Here is a 17,845-nt window from a genome sequence, read left to right as displayed (position 1 = left end):
CGAAGCACAAAATGTCTTTCCTTTCAACTCCCTGTGGCTCAAGCATCCAGAAATTGGATGAGCAAGGAAAGGCAGTGGGGTGTGTGTGTGTTGGGGGGGGGTTAAGACTGGGAAGAAAGGAGATGTGCATTTCCTTGCCATGGAAACGTCCTTGTGGTCCACATCTGGGGAGTTGCCATGGAGACAAAAATATTTCCCATTGTCATGGCGATCAACTATTGGTTATCAGAGCAAGCGAGATGCGAAGACTTCCATCAAGAGTCTTTCTGTAACAGAAATTTTTTAAAAAGGCAACCGGAGTAAGGTGAGGAGAGCAGAGACCCAAGGGCCATCCAGTCTAACCCTCTGACATGCAAGAAAATACAACCAAAGCCCTAACAGATGGACATCCAGCCTCTGCTTTAAAATCTCTGACCAGTACAGAATAAAGTGGTAGCATTACTTCCCTCTCTTGACACTATACTCCTATTGATGCAGCAAAGAATTGCATTGGCTTTTTAAACTGCGGGATCACACTGTTGGATCATGTTCAGCTTATGGTCTACTAAGACTCCCAAATCCCTTTCACATGGACTGTTTTCTTGTTGCAACACAAAGACTTGGTGACATTAGGTTCTGGATCTCCAGGAAAAGCCCGAAGCTTGAGGGTGGGAAAGTTGCACGAGGGAGGTGTCAGGGGAGCCAAATTTGCTGACAGGTCTACACTGAGAGCCATCTGCTGCTCAGGCTGGAGGTGCACCTGGGATTCACCGTGAAAAGCAGACAAGTGTGAAAACTCCTCGCACGAAGCAAGCGCAGAGGCGGCAAAATCAAGAGGGGGGGGGGACGGCACAAAGAGGGTTGTGTGCTTCTCTCCCCATCATCTCCAATGTGTCAAGATAGCTGCAAGCAAAACCAATGTGGAGATTGGGATTCTCATACCACAGAGATGACATAAGAAATCAGAAGGGAAAAATCTCTCTCCCGTGGCAGCTACAGCCTGCAGCGCTTCATGTCACAAGCCAAGAGGAACCTAGCAGCTGACCTGTGCGCCTAGAATCATAGAATAGTAGAGTTGGAAGAGACCTCCTGGGCCATCCAGTCCTACCCCCTGCCAAGAAGCAGGGAATCGCATTCAAAGCACCCCCGACAGATGGCCATCCAGCCTCTGTTTAAAAGCCTCCAAAGAAGGAGCCTCCACCACGGCCCGGGGGAGAGAGTTCTACTGCCGAACAGCCCTCACTGTGAGGAAGTTCTTCCTGATGTTCAGGTGGAATCTCCTTTCCTGTAGTTTGAAGCCATTGTTCCGTGTCCTAGTCTCCCGGGCAGCAGAAAATAAGCTTGCTCCCTCCTCCCTATGACTTCCCTTCACGTATTTGTACATGGCTATCGTGTCTCCTCTCAGCCTTCTTTTCTGCAGGCTAAACATGCCCAGCTCTTTAAGCCACTCCTCATAGGGCTTGTTCTCCAGACCTTTGATCATTTTAGTTGCCCTCCTCTGGACGCTTTCCAGCTTGTCAACATCTCCCTTCAACTGTGGTGCCCAGAATTGGACACAGTATTCCTGGTGTGGTCTGGCCAAGGCAGAATAGAGGGGGAGCATAACTTCCCTGGATCTAGACGCTATTCCCCTATTGATGCAGGCCAGAATCCCGTTGGCTTTCTTAGCAGCCGCATCACATTGCTGGCTCATGTTTAACTTGTTGTCCACAAGGACCCCAAGGTCTTTTTCACATGTACTGCTGTCAAGCCAGGCGTCCCCCATTCTGTATCTTTGCATTCCATTTTTTCTGCCGAAGTGAAGTATCTTGCATTCGTCTCTGTTGAACTTCATTTTGTTAGTTTCGGCCAAAATGAAGTTCAACAGAGACAAATGCAAGATACCCGTTTGGAATTAGAAATGGCAAAGATAAGCAAATAATCTATAATCACACAAATGGCTAGGAGATATCAAGGGAGCAAATGGCCCATTCCCCATTGAATTGAATTGTATTTGTCAACCCTCTATAAATGTAAAGGGCAAGGCACCCCCCTCCAGAAGCCCAGGATAGGCTGTGTGCTGAGATGCCATTCTCTGTCAGCGAATGCTCTCTCATTACCGAGCAAGATTTCCAGAGAACGTTGGCTGCCGTGCAAAGGAAAGCTAATAGAAAGCCCGTGGGTGGGGTAACCCAAGTGTTGGGGCTCTTCTCTGCCACAAGACAGATTGGGAGGCTGGCCAAACTCAGAAGCTGCCTTTGAGTCACCAGAATGGCAGTGAGAAGGAAACCAGTCTTTAAACAGCAAGCTGTTGCAGAAGTGCTATAAACCAGAATAGTTCATTCCAGGCATCCTAACAGTTTATATCCTTCCACCTCAAATCATGAATTCTAAACCAATGGACCATGAGAAGACTGCTAATGTGCTATAAAAATAGAATTAAATACTCCTACAAGTGTAGAATACCTACACCCCAAACCTCAGGAGGCAGTAGTTTCATCTTCATGCTTGAATTCCCTTGTTCCAGCCTTGCACTGTTCAAAACTTCCATGGTGAGAATTCTGCTGAGATCTAGCCTTCCATCACTTCCAAAGAAAAATATAGTACAATATAGTAATTTAATGCTTATATTGTGCTATGCTAGTAATATATTGTATGTTCATTTGATTTGTAAGCTGTTCCGAGTCCCCTTCGGGGTGAGAAGAGTGGGATATAAATGTAGTAAATAAATAAAGGCTCATTCTTACACTTTTATGTATTGGGAGAGTGGAGTAACAACACAATGAGCATCAGAAAATTGAAGTTTTGGGTGTCTTGTTTATTTCTGACATCCATGGCCTCTTTTCCCTTTTGCCAGCTAACAGAGGAATTTTCCATAATCTGTATCACCATTTTGGAAAAGGTGGAGAGGAACCATTTCATCCCTTACTACCTGTCTCATGTCTTTTCAACTGTTGTAAACGATTGTGGGGGATGAAGGAGACAAGAAACCTGGCTACATTTGGTGACTTTTATTATTCATTTATAAGCAAAAAAAGAAGAAAAAAGAAACAAAACTGAGATAAAAAGAAAGAAAACCAAAATACACCTTTGAAAGTTGAGAATGAGGAGGAGGAAGGAGAAGAAGTGGTTGAAGGGATTCTGGGGGAAGGTGCGGCGGAAAAATGGGAACACCAAGAACAGGATACAGACCCAAGAAAAAGGAGGGATGTGGGGAAAGGAATGGGGTGACATTCCCACACTGTATGCAACCTCTTTACAGATGGGAGGGGGTAACAAAACACTGCTTAGGAAGGAATGGGGCACTCCCCCGGACCAGGCCTCCCACTCAAATGCTGGCTCAGAAGACTTCCTTCTATGTACAGCGGACAGACTCCTCCTGCGATGGAGCCCCTTCCGAAAGCCGTCCAGCAAATAACCCACAGAGAGCAGAGGGTGGGAAAGAGGAATGGCAAATGTACATCCTGACACTGCAGCCCTGTCAGGCTCTGGCCAGAAGGAAACAAAAATATGTAAGAGATGCTGAAATCCCACATCAGGGGGGGAATGGGTCCCCCGGTCCCTTCTGAGGCTCCCACGCGGGGGTTAACGTGGCCCTTCCAATGATGATTCCAGAACCAAGGGAGAGAACAAAGACCCCTCCCCCAGCAACTGGTGGGAGGGAAACCAGAGTAAATCAGTTCGCGTTAAGAAGGTCCTCCAGGAAGAGGGGTCCCTTCAGAGTCCGTCCCCCTGCCTTGGATCCAATGAAGGTGGTGAGGTGATGGCATGGAGATGACAATCCCCCTCCTGGCTCCGTGGGAGAGGAAAGGCAGGGGGGAATCAGGTGGTGTTACCTGCAAAGTTAAAAGGAATGGGGAAAACAAGAGTTAGGAAAGGAAGTCAACCACCTTCCACTCTACATTGGCCACCCCCAGTCTAAACCTTCTCACACAAGCAGACACAAAACACTATTGACACCTCTAGCTCAGAATAGCAACAACCATTTCAGTTTCTGCTTGGAACTCTCTAATCCAAAAAGTTGCAGGGAGAAGGCCAGATATCTGTTTCTTAGCTTCAAATTATTGATGTTGACTGAAAACTGAACCCTGCTCTTCTTACATAACATAGTCTCAAATATGCTATAAGTTTCTTAACTTTTTATGAAGAAACAAGCGCGTGCTTTCCACCTACGTAACCGTGAAGCCAACAGGAAACTGAAAGTTACTTGGGAAGGCCAAGAACTCGAACACTGCTTCCATCCTAAATATCTTGGTGTCACCTTAGATCAAACACTAACATATAGGAAACACTGCATGAACACCAAGCACAAAGTAGCTGCACACAACATCCTGCGGAAACTGTCTGTCAGCGCATGGGGTGCAGACCCATAAGTAATAAGAACATCAGCCCTGGCCTTGTCTTTCTCAACTGCTGAGTACGCCTGTCCTGTCTGGCACAAGTCTGCCCATGCGAAGCAGGTGGACATAGCAATGAATGAAACATGCAGAATAATCACAGGATGCCTTAAACCTACACCTGTTGATAAACTCCACAAGTTAGCTGGCGTTGCCCCTCCTGACGTGTGACAGGAAGTTGCTGCTAACTGTGAGAGAAATAAGGTTGAACATTGTGAAAGCTGCCCATTGCATGACTATCAGCCTCCTCCCACCAGACTCAAATCTAGGAAGGGCTTCATGAGAACCACCACTCCTCTTGATGTTCCTCCAGCAACAGCAAGGGTGTCCCTCTGGGCAGCTAAACCAGGCAATTCCAACTGGATGGCCCCCCATGAAGGTCTGCCTCCAGGGGCAGACCAAGAATGGGCAACTTGGAAGTCCCTGAGCAGACTGAGAAGCGGAGTGGGCAGATCAAAAGACAACCTGGCAAGATGGCACTACCTGGAGGAATCCTCCACCTTGTGTGACTGTGGAGCAGAACAAACAACTCGGCATATGCACGGAGGAGTTGTTCAAAGCCACGGACAATGCGGTCGCTGTTGCCCACTTTTGGTCTAAAACTATTTAGCTGCTTGTGATTTCCTTTATCACTTTTAAACTTATTTATTATGCAATGCTTTTGACACGAAATAAACGAAGAAAGTCGTTTGTAGGCTTTCCACATTTGCAGGTTTTACTTTTATGGATCTGGTTACTCTGTTCTCTTTAGGAATCTCTAGGCCCTCCAGTGTGGCTCTGTTTGGAAACTGACCACAGAGATGTGTTGAAAGATCTAGGGAGAACACTTCTTTAGGCCTTTGAGGTCTTCCATTATGATTATAGGGGTCAATTTCAAGCAGAAGCTGACAACACATTTGTGCCAATGGATCTAGAGATTCCTGGAGAGGTGTTCTCTCAGGTTAAAAAATAAGTGTCTTTTTAATGCAGTTTCCACCCTTTTGTGGGGGTTTCTGTGTTTCTGACCACAGTGAATACAGAGGGCTGCTGTTGGGCGATCATTTAGGATAAGACTATGAACAATACAAATCTGTGAGCATTAGTCTCACGTAAAGTCAAAGGTGGGCTGGAACTACAGCTTTATAAGTTGAGACGATGTGGGGGTAACAGCCAGCAGATTTGCACATCAATTTTGAAGAATGACTACTTGCAAGCCTTTATTTTTGAAAACCAGAAACAATAAAAATTTCCACTAGAAATTGTGTGGTGTTTGTTTTTTCTACCAAGTTTCTGTGATTCAGACACTCACATTGTTTGGGGAGTGAAGAGACCCGAAAGCTGGAAGCACTGAGAGGCCAAGGTCTGAGAAGCCAGGTTCAGTGCTGGGCTGAGAGCTGCAGGCAGAAAAACAGAAGACGTTTTGTAGGATTTTTAAAGGAAATACTGCTAAAACAAAACTGAAGACCTGACCAAGGATATTGCATATACTTCTTAGCAAAAATTATAAAAAGTAGGCCGGACAAATATCAAGTGATTGGCTGAAACTCTATCCCTGAAGGAGTATCAGATGATGTTTTAAAATAGAAACACTCATGTACACATTTCCCTTCCCCTTTTCACCCTACAAAAGTGAAGTTTAAACTCATTTTTAGGCTGAGGTATAGATATGGCTGGTTTATGTGTGACAGCCTCTCCCATTCCCAGTGACCACAAAGTTCCCTGTTTCCCATTTCTAGTGACAGCAGGAAATGGCAACTTCAGAAGTCAGGAAGTATTTCCCCAGAAGATGACCTGAGATGGAGAGAAAAGCAAAGGGGTGATCCTACCAGAGGACACAAGGAGCAGCAAAGAACCCCAAGGAAAGCACCCCCCAAAAAACATTCTGAATGCAGTTGCAGAATGTATGGTTTGCATACAGGGCATTACATGTTTCAGCCCAACTTAAAAAGGTGTTTAAGCAGCAGAGTCTGGAGGAAAAAATCTCTACCCGAAAATGTAGCTGGTCCATTTCCAATACTAGCCAACAATGCAAGACTAGAAAAGTCAGGGTCTAAGTACAGGACACTTTCAAGAAACACTGGGTTTTTCTTTTGTTCAGCTTCAAATGCAATCCAGTTGGCACTGTATTATTGGGCTATATGTGAAAATGGCAAATAATTTTCTCAATAGAAAAGATTAATGTGGCTTTCTTTTCATCACTGGAAGTCTCATCGGGGACATCCCCAAACTCCTCCTTTCAACCCAAACTGGCTCCTTTCTCCTCCTACCTGTCAGGGCTGCTGGGTTCAATGCTCCCAGGGGGATTGCTCCGTTGAGCTGCAGGGCAGCCTGAGCTGCAGCTGTGGTCGAAAGAGGGAGTCCAGAACCTGCTAGAAAGGGGGGAAACAGAAGACAAATTAGCACACGTGATACTTTTGATCTACCCTATATACTCATGTATAGGTCAGAATTTTAAAATTTACAGTTGCTCCTTGGGGAATTGCAAACTTAAAAAGCAATCTTTGTTAATAAAATGAAACAATGAGTCACATCAGGAAAAAGTTCCCCAAATATAGTGCAAGGAGTCTTTTCCAGCTTTCCCTTCCTCTTCAAATTCTATCAGGATACCCACCTTCTGCCAGTTTGGCCATGAGTTGCAGCTGGGAGCCTGTGGCGCCAAGATTTAGGCCAGATCGGTCGGGCTCATCATTTCCATCGGGGAAGGTGATATCGGTGGTGCCATCCAGGCGTTCAGTGACTTGCCCCACCCGCATGGGACGTCCAGCCAGTTCGAAACCATTCAGTTGCTCCAGGGCACGCCGGGCGCATTCTGCCTCTGAGAACTGAGAGACAAAGTTGCATATCATCAATCAGTGATGCAATTTAAGAGAGAAGTATTAAAGACACCCCCTGACCTCTTCCAATACATACTGTGATGAAGCCGTAGCCCTTGGACTGCCCAGTATCCTGGTCACGCATCAGAACAATGCTGTCAATCTGAAGGCAGAAGAAAAGAGCCTAAAGGTTAAAACATCCAAAGCTTCCATGCTCACCCAACCATTGCTTTTCCTTGGTCAACCCCAACCTTGCCAAAGGGCTCAAAGATCCCACGCAGCATCTCTTTGGTGATGTTGCAGTGAAGGGAGCCAACGTAGAGCCTCATGGGACCCCCGCTGCCTTTCTGAAGGTTGTTTGCCATTGCAGCTAGCCTGTTCTTTTCCGCCTAAAGCCACAGATACAGAGGGAAAAGCAGAGATTGGAGTCATAATCATAATTGTATGGCAACTGATAAAACACAGTTCTCATTTCAAAAATATTAACTTTCATTGAAGAAATTTAAGAAGTCAAAACAAAACAGCCATAATCCAGAGAAGCCAATTTATGCATCTTGAAGCATAAATGTGTGGGCAGACAAATATACAGGCATATATTTCTAATTCTAAGATTTAAAGTTAAATGGGTTGTATCCCTTCCCTAAAACCCAGCTTTTCTCAATATGCCCATGTCTATATTGCTTCCAATCCAATCCCACACATCTACCTCAAACCAACACCCGATCCTGCCCAAAAACCTACTCTCCTTAGTACACTCCCTTTCCTTATGCCCTCCTTGGACTCCCAAATGGCTAGACAGTTTATATGCCGACTCTTACCTGGGAGGCCTGGACAATGATGGGCACGCCAAGGAGACGCTGCCCTGTCAGCCCAATGGCCAATGGGACTGACTGGATCTCACAAAACTCCACATAGGCAATGCCCTTGGATCGGCGGGAGTTTCGGTCAGAGATGATCCGCACATCACGCACCTGACAAAGGGGAGAAGACACACCAAGTGAGTGACTGGGCAGATAGAGAAACCTTGGTTAACAGCTGAATGCTATTACTTGTTCTTTATCAGAGGTAACACAATGAACGGCACATACAAGTGAAATCAGTGGTCTAAGCCTGAAGGAATAAAGTCGGGACAGAAAACCTGCAACTCTCCACGTTTCTTTACTACAACCATCCCTGAATGTAGGCAATATCAGCTGGAATAGGAAGCCACCACCCAGAAACTTCTAAAAGCCCACTAGTCACCCACCTTGGGGGTAAGATAAGTATGGACAAACCAAAGCTGGAGGAAGGGAGAGGGGCCATACTGAGGATTCTCAGGTGGCCTTTGAACTATATGTTTTAGGGGGCTCTTTCCTGAGTTGGTCTGACATGGCCCCTTGCTAGTCACATCACGTCTAGGCTACTGCAATATGCTCTACAGATGGCTATCCTTGCTGTGTTTTCATTAAGTTCAGCTGGTAAAAATCTAAGTTAATCACTGATTCACACTATTAAGAACCTAACACTCCTAGAAGATTTCCATTTGCTTGTTTGGGGGTTGGTTTTAACCCTCTACAAAGTCTGGGGCCTGTTTATCCAAAGGAGCTATCTGATTCGTGATGCTGGCTGTTAAGTAAGATCTTCAGGAGAGGCCGTCTTGAGCATACCATTACCTGTGGAGACCCACTTGACCGCCACGGGTAGAGGGCTTTCTCCTGTCTTGCTCCCAGACTGTGGAATGCACTCCCCTTGGAGCGGTGGATCAGGCCCCACTCTCGCTGCCTTTAGGAAGGGTGTGAAGATGCATCTTTTCAATTTGGCCTTGCAAACTGGTTTATTATAACGACTTTTAATGGTATTACTGTTTTAATTGCTTTAATGATGCTTTTTAAGCCGCCTTGAAAGCTTTTTCATTATTGTAATTAATTTTGGTGGGACGGCTGGATAAAAAAACACAACATAGCAATGCACCAACAAACGTTACCTTGCCAACGGCAGAGAAAAAGTCTTCAAGGTCACGTGGGCGAATACGGGCAGCCAACTGCATGCAGAACACTGTGCGGGCATCGCGCTCTTCTGGGCTCAAGCTGCCTAAGGGCTCTCTGTGGGAGACAGCATAAGTTACTCAGGTGGAAAGAGAGCATAAACCTGGGAAAAGGTATATGAGGTTGCTACGGTCAAACAAATAACCACTCCCAAGCTAATGACAACCCTCACCGGAGGGGGCTCTTCTCTCTGTAGAGGGGACTCTTGCTATGTCCAAAGCGCCGCCTATAAAGGAGGAAGGGGAACAATATAAATCAGTCCATTTCAACTTTGAACAACAGAGCAATGATGAGCGGCCATGCCTTAGCCACTACACAAATTCAGTCTTCTATTACACAGTTCCTCTGGAAGGGATAACAGATAGAAACCTATACTATGTGGATTCCTCCTCTCTCATCAACCCAGAGAATGGAACATAGGGACAAAATAGCCCATTTCAATTCTGGCTTAATAGAGCAGTAATATCAGAAAACTATGGAAGACCAGATCTAAAGTCAACCTTTTCTGACAAAATCCAAAATGAATAATTTCATCTCAGATAATACATGCTGACTGCCAATATTTTTCCTGCTTTGTGAGAAATACAACATCATTCTGTGATGAGTGTGTCCCTTACCCAGGGGGTGGGGGGCTGCGATAGCGCACTCTCTCATCCCGCCGGCGCTCTCTGCTGCGGGATCTGCTGCCCCGCCTCCGATCCCGGCTGCGGCTCCTGTGGCGGCTCCTGCTCCGGTGACGGCTACGGCGATCCCGGCTGCGGCTGCGCCTACGATGGCGGTCTCGATCCCGGCTGCGGCTAGAAAAGAGCCAGAGAATGAGATTCTTCAGATGGGATCCAAAAACCCATTTATATTTGTGTATATAACTTATACACATAGCCTGGAGGTAATTTTATACACATTATTTTAATAATTCTGTACATGGAACAAAAATTCTACACATTGATCCACCAGAAAGCAAGAGTATCTATCTCAGTCAGCCATTTTGGAGGATTTCAAATTTCAAAATTCCAAATAGAAAATGCTTAATGTGTGTTTACTAAATGTTCTGAGGCCAGTTTTCCCCAACCTGGTGGACTCTTAAGGATTTTGAGACTACAACTTCCATATGTTCAAACCCAGTAACGCTCCCTTGTTTTCTTTGCCCATCCTTCTCTCAAGATTCAACCGTTTCCCGCCATGGGTTCCCCCTCAGGGAGATAGGAGAGAATGTAAATAAAGTTTTATTTTTACCTGTGTCTGTGGTCACGGCTTCTGCTCCGACTTTTGCTCCTCTTCTTTTTGCTGAAATCAGGAAGGAAAGAGATGAGAAAAGGGCGATGGGAGGAAGAGAATAAAGAGAGGGATGAAAGAAGCTCCACCCAACTCACCTGCTGCTCTCTCCGCTGCTGCTGGGGGCACTGTCTTTCTTTGTTTCCTTTCCTTGCTGCTCCTCCTGAGGTGGCTAAGAGAAAAAAAGGAGGGCTCAGAGAAAAAGAGGCTCAACATGCTAGTTTCCCCCACAGCTGCACCAGTCTGCATCCCATCTCCCAGTTTCACCACTCCCGATCGCTTTCATACGTTACCTGTGCTGTGGGGGGATCAGCTGGTGACTTTGAGGGTCCTGGCTGGGCCTGGAGCAAACACAGGAGGGGTGGGCCCAGCAGGAAAGGTTCACTGAGACACACAGGGAGAAGGGGCATACATACATACATACACTTCGCACCCCACAGCCCATTCAGACCAAGGAAAACCCTAACCAATGAGATTATTCCCTCCGATCATCCACTACATTGCAGTGCATGTAAGGGAGATGAGAAAATTATGGGAATGACAATTCAAAAGATAACTCTAATAGCAGAGTTTATATTGACCACAATATGAAAAGTAAAGCAGGTGGCATTTCTACTTTCTTGTAAAGAAAAATGTTCTTAACATCTCATCCTTAATATCTTGGGAGAAGCAACAGCTAGGGTTGAATAATGAAGGCACCTTGCAGCAAAAAAACAAAAACCAGTCTTTCAATATGCACTAGAAGGGCCACAGTGCCATCTACAGGTAGAATCCGGGGCTCCTTCACAGGAATATTAGTCACTTGGGGATTTTAAAGGCATCCCAAAATTGTTATTTTTTAAAATGGTGTATTTTCAGAGGTACTTCTGGCATAAGGTGAGAAGTGTTAGATTGAGCAATACGATGGTACTACATGACAGGTGGAAAAAAGCCTCCATAACATTCCAGTTTGTTGGTGCATATTTAAAAAAAAACTATTCATAACATTGGAATGTTATGAATGGTTTTATTTAATATGCACCCACACACATAAAGCAAGGCTGTTTTTTAAAAGCCTTTTGAGTTTTTCTTTTTAAATACAGTTAATCAAACCTGCTTATACACGTTTTGAATTGGATGCAATTTTGTCATCCTGAAAATCCCACCTAAAAAAAGAGGAGTTTCAGCCATTGTACAACATTCTTAAAATATGAGTGAATCTATAAACTGAGTGCTCCCACATTGACTTGGAAAACATTCTGATTTCCTAATTTAAAAAATAGATTGAATCAGAACTAACAAATGTCACAAATACAAACATATATTCTCAAGTAGATAATTTTCACCTTAATATGGAATGCATGCTTTTTACTTATTTTTAGGTTATTGTTTTGTATTTTGTTTGCAACTCCAATATTCATACAGAATACTCTGCCATGAAGACGTCTAAATAGGTTTAAGTGAACCATAAAAGAGCACAAGACAAAGCTTTTCACTAGGAAATGGCAAACAGTGCCTATGCTTCCATAAACAGCTTACAAATAGGATTTGCCTTCAAATAAATTGAGTCCAGAATGACCGCAGAGCACCACACTAAGGGAAGAATTAACATATATATGCATAAAACATGCTTTATAGTGTCGCAGTGTTTGGATTTATGCTGATAAAAGGGGGAGACAATGGTTCAGAGTTTATTAAAGGAAAATTGACACACTCTTGGAGTAATGTGAAAGGAACTATGACAAGCAACTAGAAAATATTTTGATCCATTTCGTCACAGGGAATTCTCCCTGGAGCTCTGTTGTTTTTTTTTAGTCAAGGCCAGATTTTTTGTAAAAAGGCCAAGTTCCCAGGTTTCCATACAAGACAATGGATTTTTTATGCTCATCATATCCTTGGTTGCATGGCTGAACCTTTCCACACAGGTTAGGTGCCTTTCATTTCAGTATCGTAATCCTCACCTCTTCTTTCTTGTAGGGTGCTTCTAGCATAGCCTCTATGACAATGTCAAAGTCGTCCGCAGCCATGCCGTCTTCATGGCTCTGAAAAGAGGAACAAAGTGAAAAAATGTTGAAACAAGATGTTCTACCTTCCCAAAAGCAAAGAAAAGGGCCTGACAGTGGATACTCACTGGGTCCTGGGATGGATGGGGGAACGCCGGATCCATGGCTGGCCCAAACAGGTGGGCTCCCCACCACCCCGAGATGCAGGAGCTGCTAGTGAAGACGGGTGTCAGGCAGGAGAAGAATTTGATCACAGCCTGGAGGAGATGGAGGCATGAGTGAAATTGAGAAGCAGGCAGAGTAGGAGGGGGGTTAGACTGTAGATGTTGCTTGGCTACAGTGCATTCTAAATCTCAGAACAAAGCCTGTTCTAGAGCTCTGCTGGAAACCAACTGAAGCTCAACCACCGACCTTTGGAATTCTGGAACAGCCAAATACAAGCATACAAGCTCCTTTTTCTACCAGTCTCCCACAAACTGCCCTGTCCTCCATCTTATATCCTAGAGAAAATTCTTTTATATTCAAGAGATCCCATTACTCACCAGACTCACATCCCACACCACCTCTGGGGACTTTACATGCTAAAACATCCCTCAGAGTCCAAAATAGAGGTACTTGTACTTCTTTCACTAGATTACAGCATGCTTCCTAGATGTCTTTGAAAAATACTGTTTATAATTTGCTTTTATCAGAAACCACATTGGAATCCCAGGTGCTGTAGGCTTTATTTCAGAAGAAGGAACAGGCAAATTCACCTCTTGAGTATTCCTTTCTAAGAAAACCCTACAAAATACGTTTACCATCTTGAAGGCACATACACAACATGCATTCAGTAGAAATGTGAGTCCTTAACAAAACTTTAAGGAATATTTGCCAGGTGGTACTGGTTTTAGACTTTCTTCTGAGAAATCTTCTTAAAACTTTGAAAACACTGGCCTTCTTTCCACCCATGTGAGCCATTAGCAGCCACCTCTTATACAACAAAGAATGTCAAAATCCTACCCATGATCTCATGTATGCGCTCTGGTCTGAAAATCGGTACATCATACAAACATTGGCAATAGAAGGACCAGAGTTGGGAATCTCTAGATTCTTGGCTAAAGTCAGCAGCCAATTAGCTAGTTGTGTTGTTGAAGGCTTGTTGTTTTATGTTTTCCGGGCTGTATTGCCATGTTCCAGAAGTATTCTGGAGGAGAGAATACTTCTGGAACATGGCCATACAGCCCAGAAAACATACAACAACCCAATTAGCTAGTCAAATAATTGGGGCAGGACAAAGAAGCCTTTGTGGTCAAAATCAATGTATATTCCCGTCTCTTTTGAAACTTTCTTTGTTAGAACACTTTCAAATGCTACAACACTAGACCCCTGCTGCTGAGAGGAACAAATGCTATGCTTTTCCCTCCAGCAACTCACTCACCCGCCTTCATGAACCACTGCAGTAGGCAGATGTCAAAGTAGGATCAAGCAGTCCAAAGGTTAAGAAGAAGCTACTTATTTGGGATAAGAATGATTAATACCATTTGCATACTGCCACAAAGATGCATAGATAGCAAGACATTGCCAGTGAACACATGGGAGTTTTATGAACTGTTTACATTGATTTTCCCACATGGACATATAGGAAGGAAATATTTACAATGTCCTTGAACAAAAGGTATCAAGTAGTGCAGGATTTTATTAAAAGGTTGTATCTAAGCAATTAATTTTAAAACTTTGAAAATCTTCCTCAGACGTTGCTGCTACCTCTAGCTTTTGGGTCTCCAATAAAAGGAATAAGAACTCAAACAGCCCTTATTTCAGAACAGTAACAGAAAATTTCTTGAGACACAATAGGACCCCCACTAAGTAATCTTTTTCCACCTTTCAGTGAGTTAATCAGACAGAAAGAATCACAGAGAAGGTTGCACGAGAAAGTCGTTGGTCTCTCTTTATATTGTTCCTAAGAGTTTTCATAATAAAACATGAGAGGACACACATTATACTAGAGACAAATTCCAGGACACCAAATAGCCAGATATAGCTCGCACAAATGTCTCATGTGTAAGCTTATTACCTTCAAGTCACCTGTTGACTCATGGCAATCTCGTGTATTTCTTAAGGTTTTCTTAGGCAAGGAATACTCAAGAGATGGTTTCAACAGTTTTTCTCTCTGAAATAGAGCTTACAGCATCTAAAATTCCTTGGCAGTGTCCCATCTAAATATTAACCAAGGTTGGCCCTGTTTAGGTTCCAAAATCAGACAGGATGCAGTGCCTTTAGAGTATTTAGGCCATTCTTTCATTACTCCTATAGGTTCCCAAGAAAAAGTCTTTTCAGATTCCCCAAATAAAAGACTTCCTCCTTACACTTTTATCTGCTTAAATAAACCAGGTGATAGAAAAACAAGAAAATGTCAAGCAGGTCATGCAACTTAAGTACACATTAATATTTGCCTAGGCTATGGGTTCTTTTGATACAAATGGCCTATCTCCCAGTCTTAGAAAGATTTCATAATCCAGGATAAAGCTGTATTCTGATGCAGCAAGACCTAATGCATTTGGTAATTAGTATTCCAGACCAAAAATAGATATTGATTTTCCTGCTACACTACCATTTTCATGCCTAGTTATAGACTTTAGGACACTACAGACAAGGGCTAGCAGGCACTCAAGGGATAGCTATCAAAACCAGAAGACAGGCTCCAACTAAATAGTGTTTCACAATATCACATTTCAGAAAAAAAAGCAAGTCAGTGGCTCTTCACAGTTTTTCTGGAACTACATTTTCCCTCATCAAGTCCAACAACACCTGGAGGGTCACAGGATCACTAACCTAAAGATCAAAATACACTCAAAGCCTGTAACAATCTGGCCATGTCTGAGTGTTAAGACTTTACTCCTTTCCCAACAACTCTAGATTTTAGATTAGCATTTTTCTGTCCAAATCAATTAACTACAGTTGCAAAGTTCCTTTTTTTATGCATCATGCAAGTCTCGCTCTCACATGCCTGGAGGAGTTCATAACACTGAAATAAACATTCAACTTCAATTTCCTCAACTCTTTGTTAGACTTTGATCGGGGAAGTTACATGGGCCCATTCCGTGCCTTATGTTGTCCAGACTAGTAGGCCTTAGGGCCTAAACTAGGGAAAAGAAGGGATATACATTAAACAAATAAATAGCACCACAATACCAGTCAGCCATTTTCACAGCAGGCAATGTAGTCCCAACAAATCAGAATAGCCTCTGATGAAGAAAATCTTTCTAAGATAAGGTCTCAGTTTCACATTTTTCCTAATATAAACCCAGTAGCCTTAGGACCACCTCCCCCAGAGAAACACAAGTTTCTTGTAAAATTCTTTCCTGATTCCAAACTACTGAATTTTAAAATATAGTTGTTTCTCCATACCCATGGATTCTGTATTGATGGATTCAACCACTTATGATTTGAAAATATTGCCAACAAACTTCCACAGTGAGTCCTGGAACCAAACCACTGGATACCAAGGGCCCTTCAATGTATTTTGTTCTTTCCATGGGTCTCTTAATGCACAATGAAGGTCCAACGCTACCCCTCACTGTCTACACAGCTCAACCAAAAAGAAATCTTGATGTCTTTCTTGGTTTTTAGGCCTGTTCCTGGGGTTATTTGGGGTGCTGATTCAGAAAATCGCATTGGATAAACTGCATCGGCTTGTTTCTTAGATATGCTTATTATGATACGTCCTGTATCTCAAAACCTAGAGCTGATAGGGGGAAACTGGTGCTATTTTTTGGAATCAACAAGTCAAATATACCCAGAAACAGGTCAAACATTTGAGGCACCAAAATGTGTGTTGGTCAGTGTTATTTTATATATTATAAAAAAATATATATGTTTATTTATATCCTGCTTTCTTTTCTCAAATCAGACTCAAAACAGTTAACGTCATTAAAAACAATACAAATTACAATCGAAAAGCTACAAACTAAAACTGAGTGGGAATCATGTAGAATTTGGATGAAAAATAGACCATACTAATAGTTGGCTTTGCTTTTTGAAAAACAGCCTTCATAGATCTTAGGGTTGCACATATATGCCTGAACAGTCTTTGTAATTATATGAGAAATGCCTGGTGACATCTCAAAATTGAAACAGAATTGAAACATAGAACTAACAAAAAAAGTGATCGATAATTACATGAAAGTAATTGCAGGGAGCTAGAATTTCCATGGGCCTGAACCCAATAGGAAAGACAGGTTTGTTTGGCACTTAGGCCTGCAGTCCTTTTTTTCCCCCCAGTGGAAGTAAACAGAGGCTCCTTCCACACAGCTGAATAAAATCCCACATTTTCTGCTCTGAACTGAAATATGTGGTAGTGTGAACTCAGATAACCCAGTTATGTGGGATTTTCTGCCTTGATATTCTGGGTTATATGGCTGTGTGGACGGGCCCTCAAGGCAAATAACCCATATCAGCTTTGAACTGGGTTATCCGAGTCCACACTGCCAAATAACCCAGTTCAAAGCACATAATGTGGGATTTTATACAGCTGTGTGGATGGAGCCAGAGCCTTGAAGGAAACGAGGACAAAACCGGGGCCTAAAGAGGGAGCTCCAACGAGATGCCATCTTGATCCTGGCGGTCATGGAGGCATCTCGCTTACGTCGTCACGTTGGAAGCAGCAATGGAGGCCCCCACGTTTTACCCCATCCCTCCCATTCTGTTTAGGCTCCTGGATCTCCTCGCTAAAGTATAATACAGTAATATGCCTTTCAAGACAAACCAAACACATTCACATATATTGCAAGGAAGGAAGGAAGGCCATCCTCCCTTTCCCTTCTCCAATTCCCCGCCATGTTCAATCTCCAAGGCACCATCTTGTTACCTGGCTTTAAACCCATTGGGGGGGAAGGGGAAAAAAACAACCCCACCTCCCTGAAGGAAAAATATTCCGGTCAGGAGGCGATTATGACGCCTACCTGGTCTCCTTGGCTTTCCTCCTCCCTCCTCCTCCTCCACAGCTGCGGGAGGGGGCGCTGAAAGGAGAAGAGACAAGGAAGAGCGAGACCACGCCCCCTTATCCCGAAGCCCCACCCCTCGGCGCCTCGCTCTTCCCAGGCCCGCGCTCCCCCCCCAACCCGGTAGATAAAAAAGAATAAGTGAACATTCGAAACCCCTCGCGGTGACGTCACTGCCGCGGCCATGACCCTACCACCAGCACCGCCACCAGCACCCAGTCACTATTTCCTTCATAACACTCACCCGCCTCCCCCTCCCTTTCGGCAGCCTTTTTCAGCCCGGTTCGGCTCCGGGCCTTCGCGTCCTCGCTTCAGAAGCGGCAGCCAACAGCAACCGTAGACGGTCCCAGCGACCCTAAGATGGCGGCGGAGACTTTTCCCTCCCTTCGCCTTCCCCCTCCCTTCGCCTCCTTTTCGTGAGGGCTGTACTGCGCATGC

The 17,845-nt window shown here is 44.1% G+C and overlaps 1 protein-coding gene across 5 annotated transcripts; it reads right to left on the bottom strand.

The window, feature by feature from the left end:
- Positions 1–2,954: 2,954 nt before the first annotated feature.
- rbm23 (RNA binding motif protein 23) lies at positions 2,955–17,792 on the bottom strand. 5 transcript variants are annotated; one of them, XM_008123350.3, is made up of 16 exons: positions 17,652–17,792; positions 12,554–12,682; positions 12,384–12,464; positions 10,737–10,784; positions 10,542–10,615; positions 10,405–10,455; positions 9,789–9,968; positions 9,344–9,397; positions 9,111–9,228; positions 7,966–8,118; positions 7,399–7,536; positions 7,245–7,310; positions 6,946–7,156; positions 6,602–6,703; positions 5,644–5,728; positions 2,955–3,794 (listed from the first exon to the last, which is right to left on the bottom strand). In XM_008123350.3, exons 2-16 carry the CDS (start codon positions 12,587–12,589, stop codon positions 3,791–3,793), a joined length of 1,401 nt encoding a protein of 466 aa, XP_008121557.1. In that variant the 5' UTR covers positions 12,590–12,682; positions 17,652–17,792; the 3' UTR covers positions 2,955–3,790. The 5 variants fall into 5 exon arrangements, with proteins under 5 accessions (XP_008121557.1, XP_008121554.2, XP_008121553.2 ...); XM_008123347.3 differs by lacking the exon at positions 17,652–17,792 and adding an exon at positions 17,369–17,476 and having other exon boundaries at positions 6,602–6,700; XM_008123346.3 differs by lacking the exon at positions 17,652–17,792 and adding an exon at positions 17,369–17,473.
- Positions 17,793–17,845: the final 53 nt, after the last annotated feature.

This window comes from Anolis carolinensis, chromosome 6 (assembly GCF_035594765.1).
Source record: "Anolis carolinensis isolate JA03-04 chromosome 6, rAnoCar3.1.pri, whole genome shotgun sequence".
Taxonomy (NCBI): Eukaryota; Metazoa; Chordata; class Lepidosauria; order Squamata; family Dactyloidae; genus Anolis; species Anolis carolinensis.
This window is presented reverse-complemented; position numbering and strand designations above follow the sequence as displayed.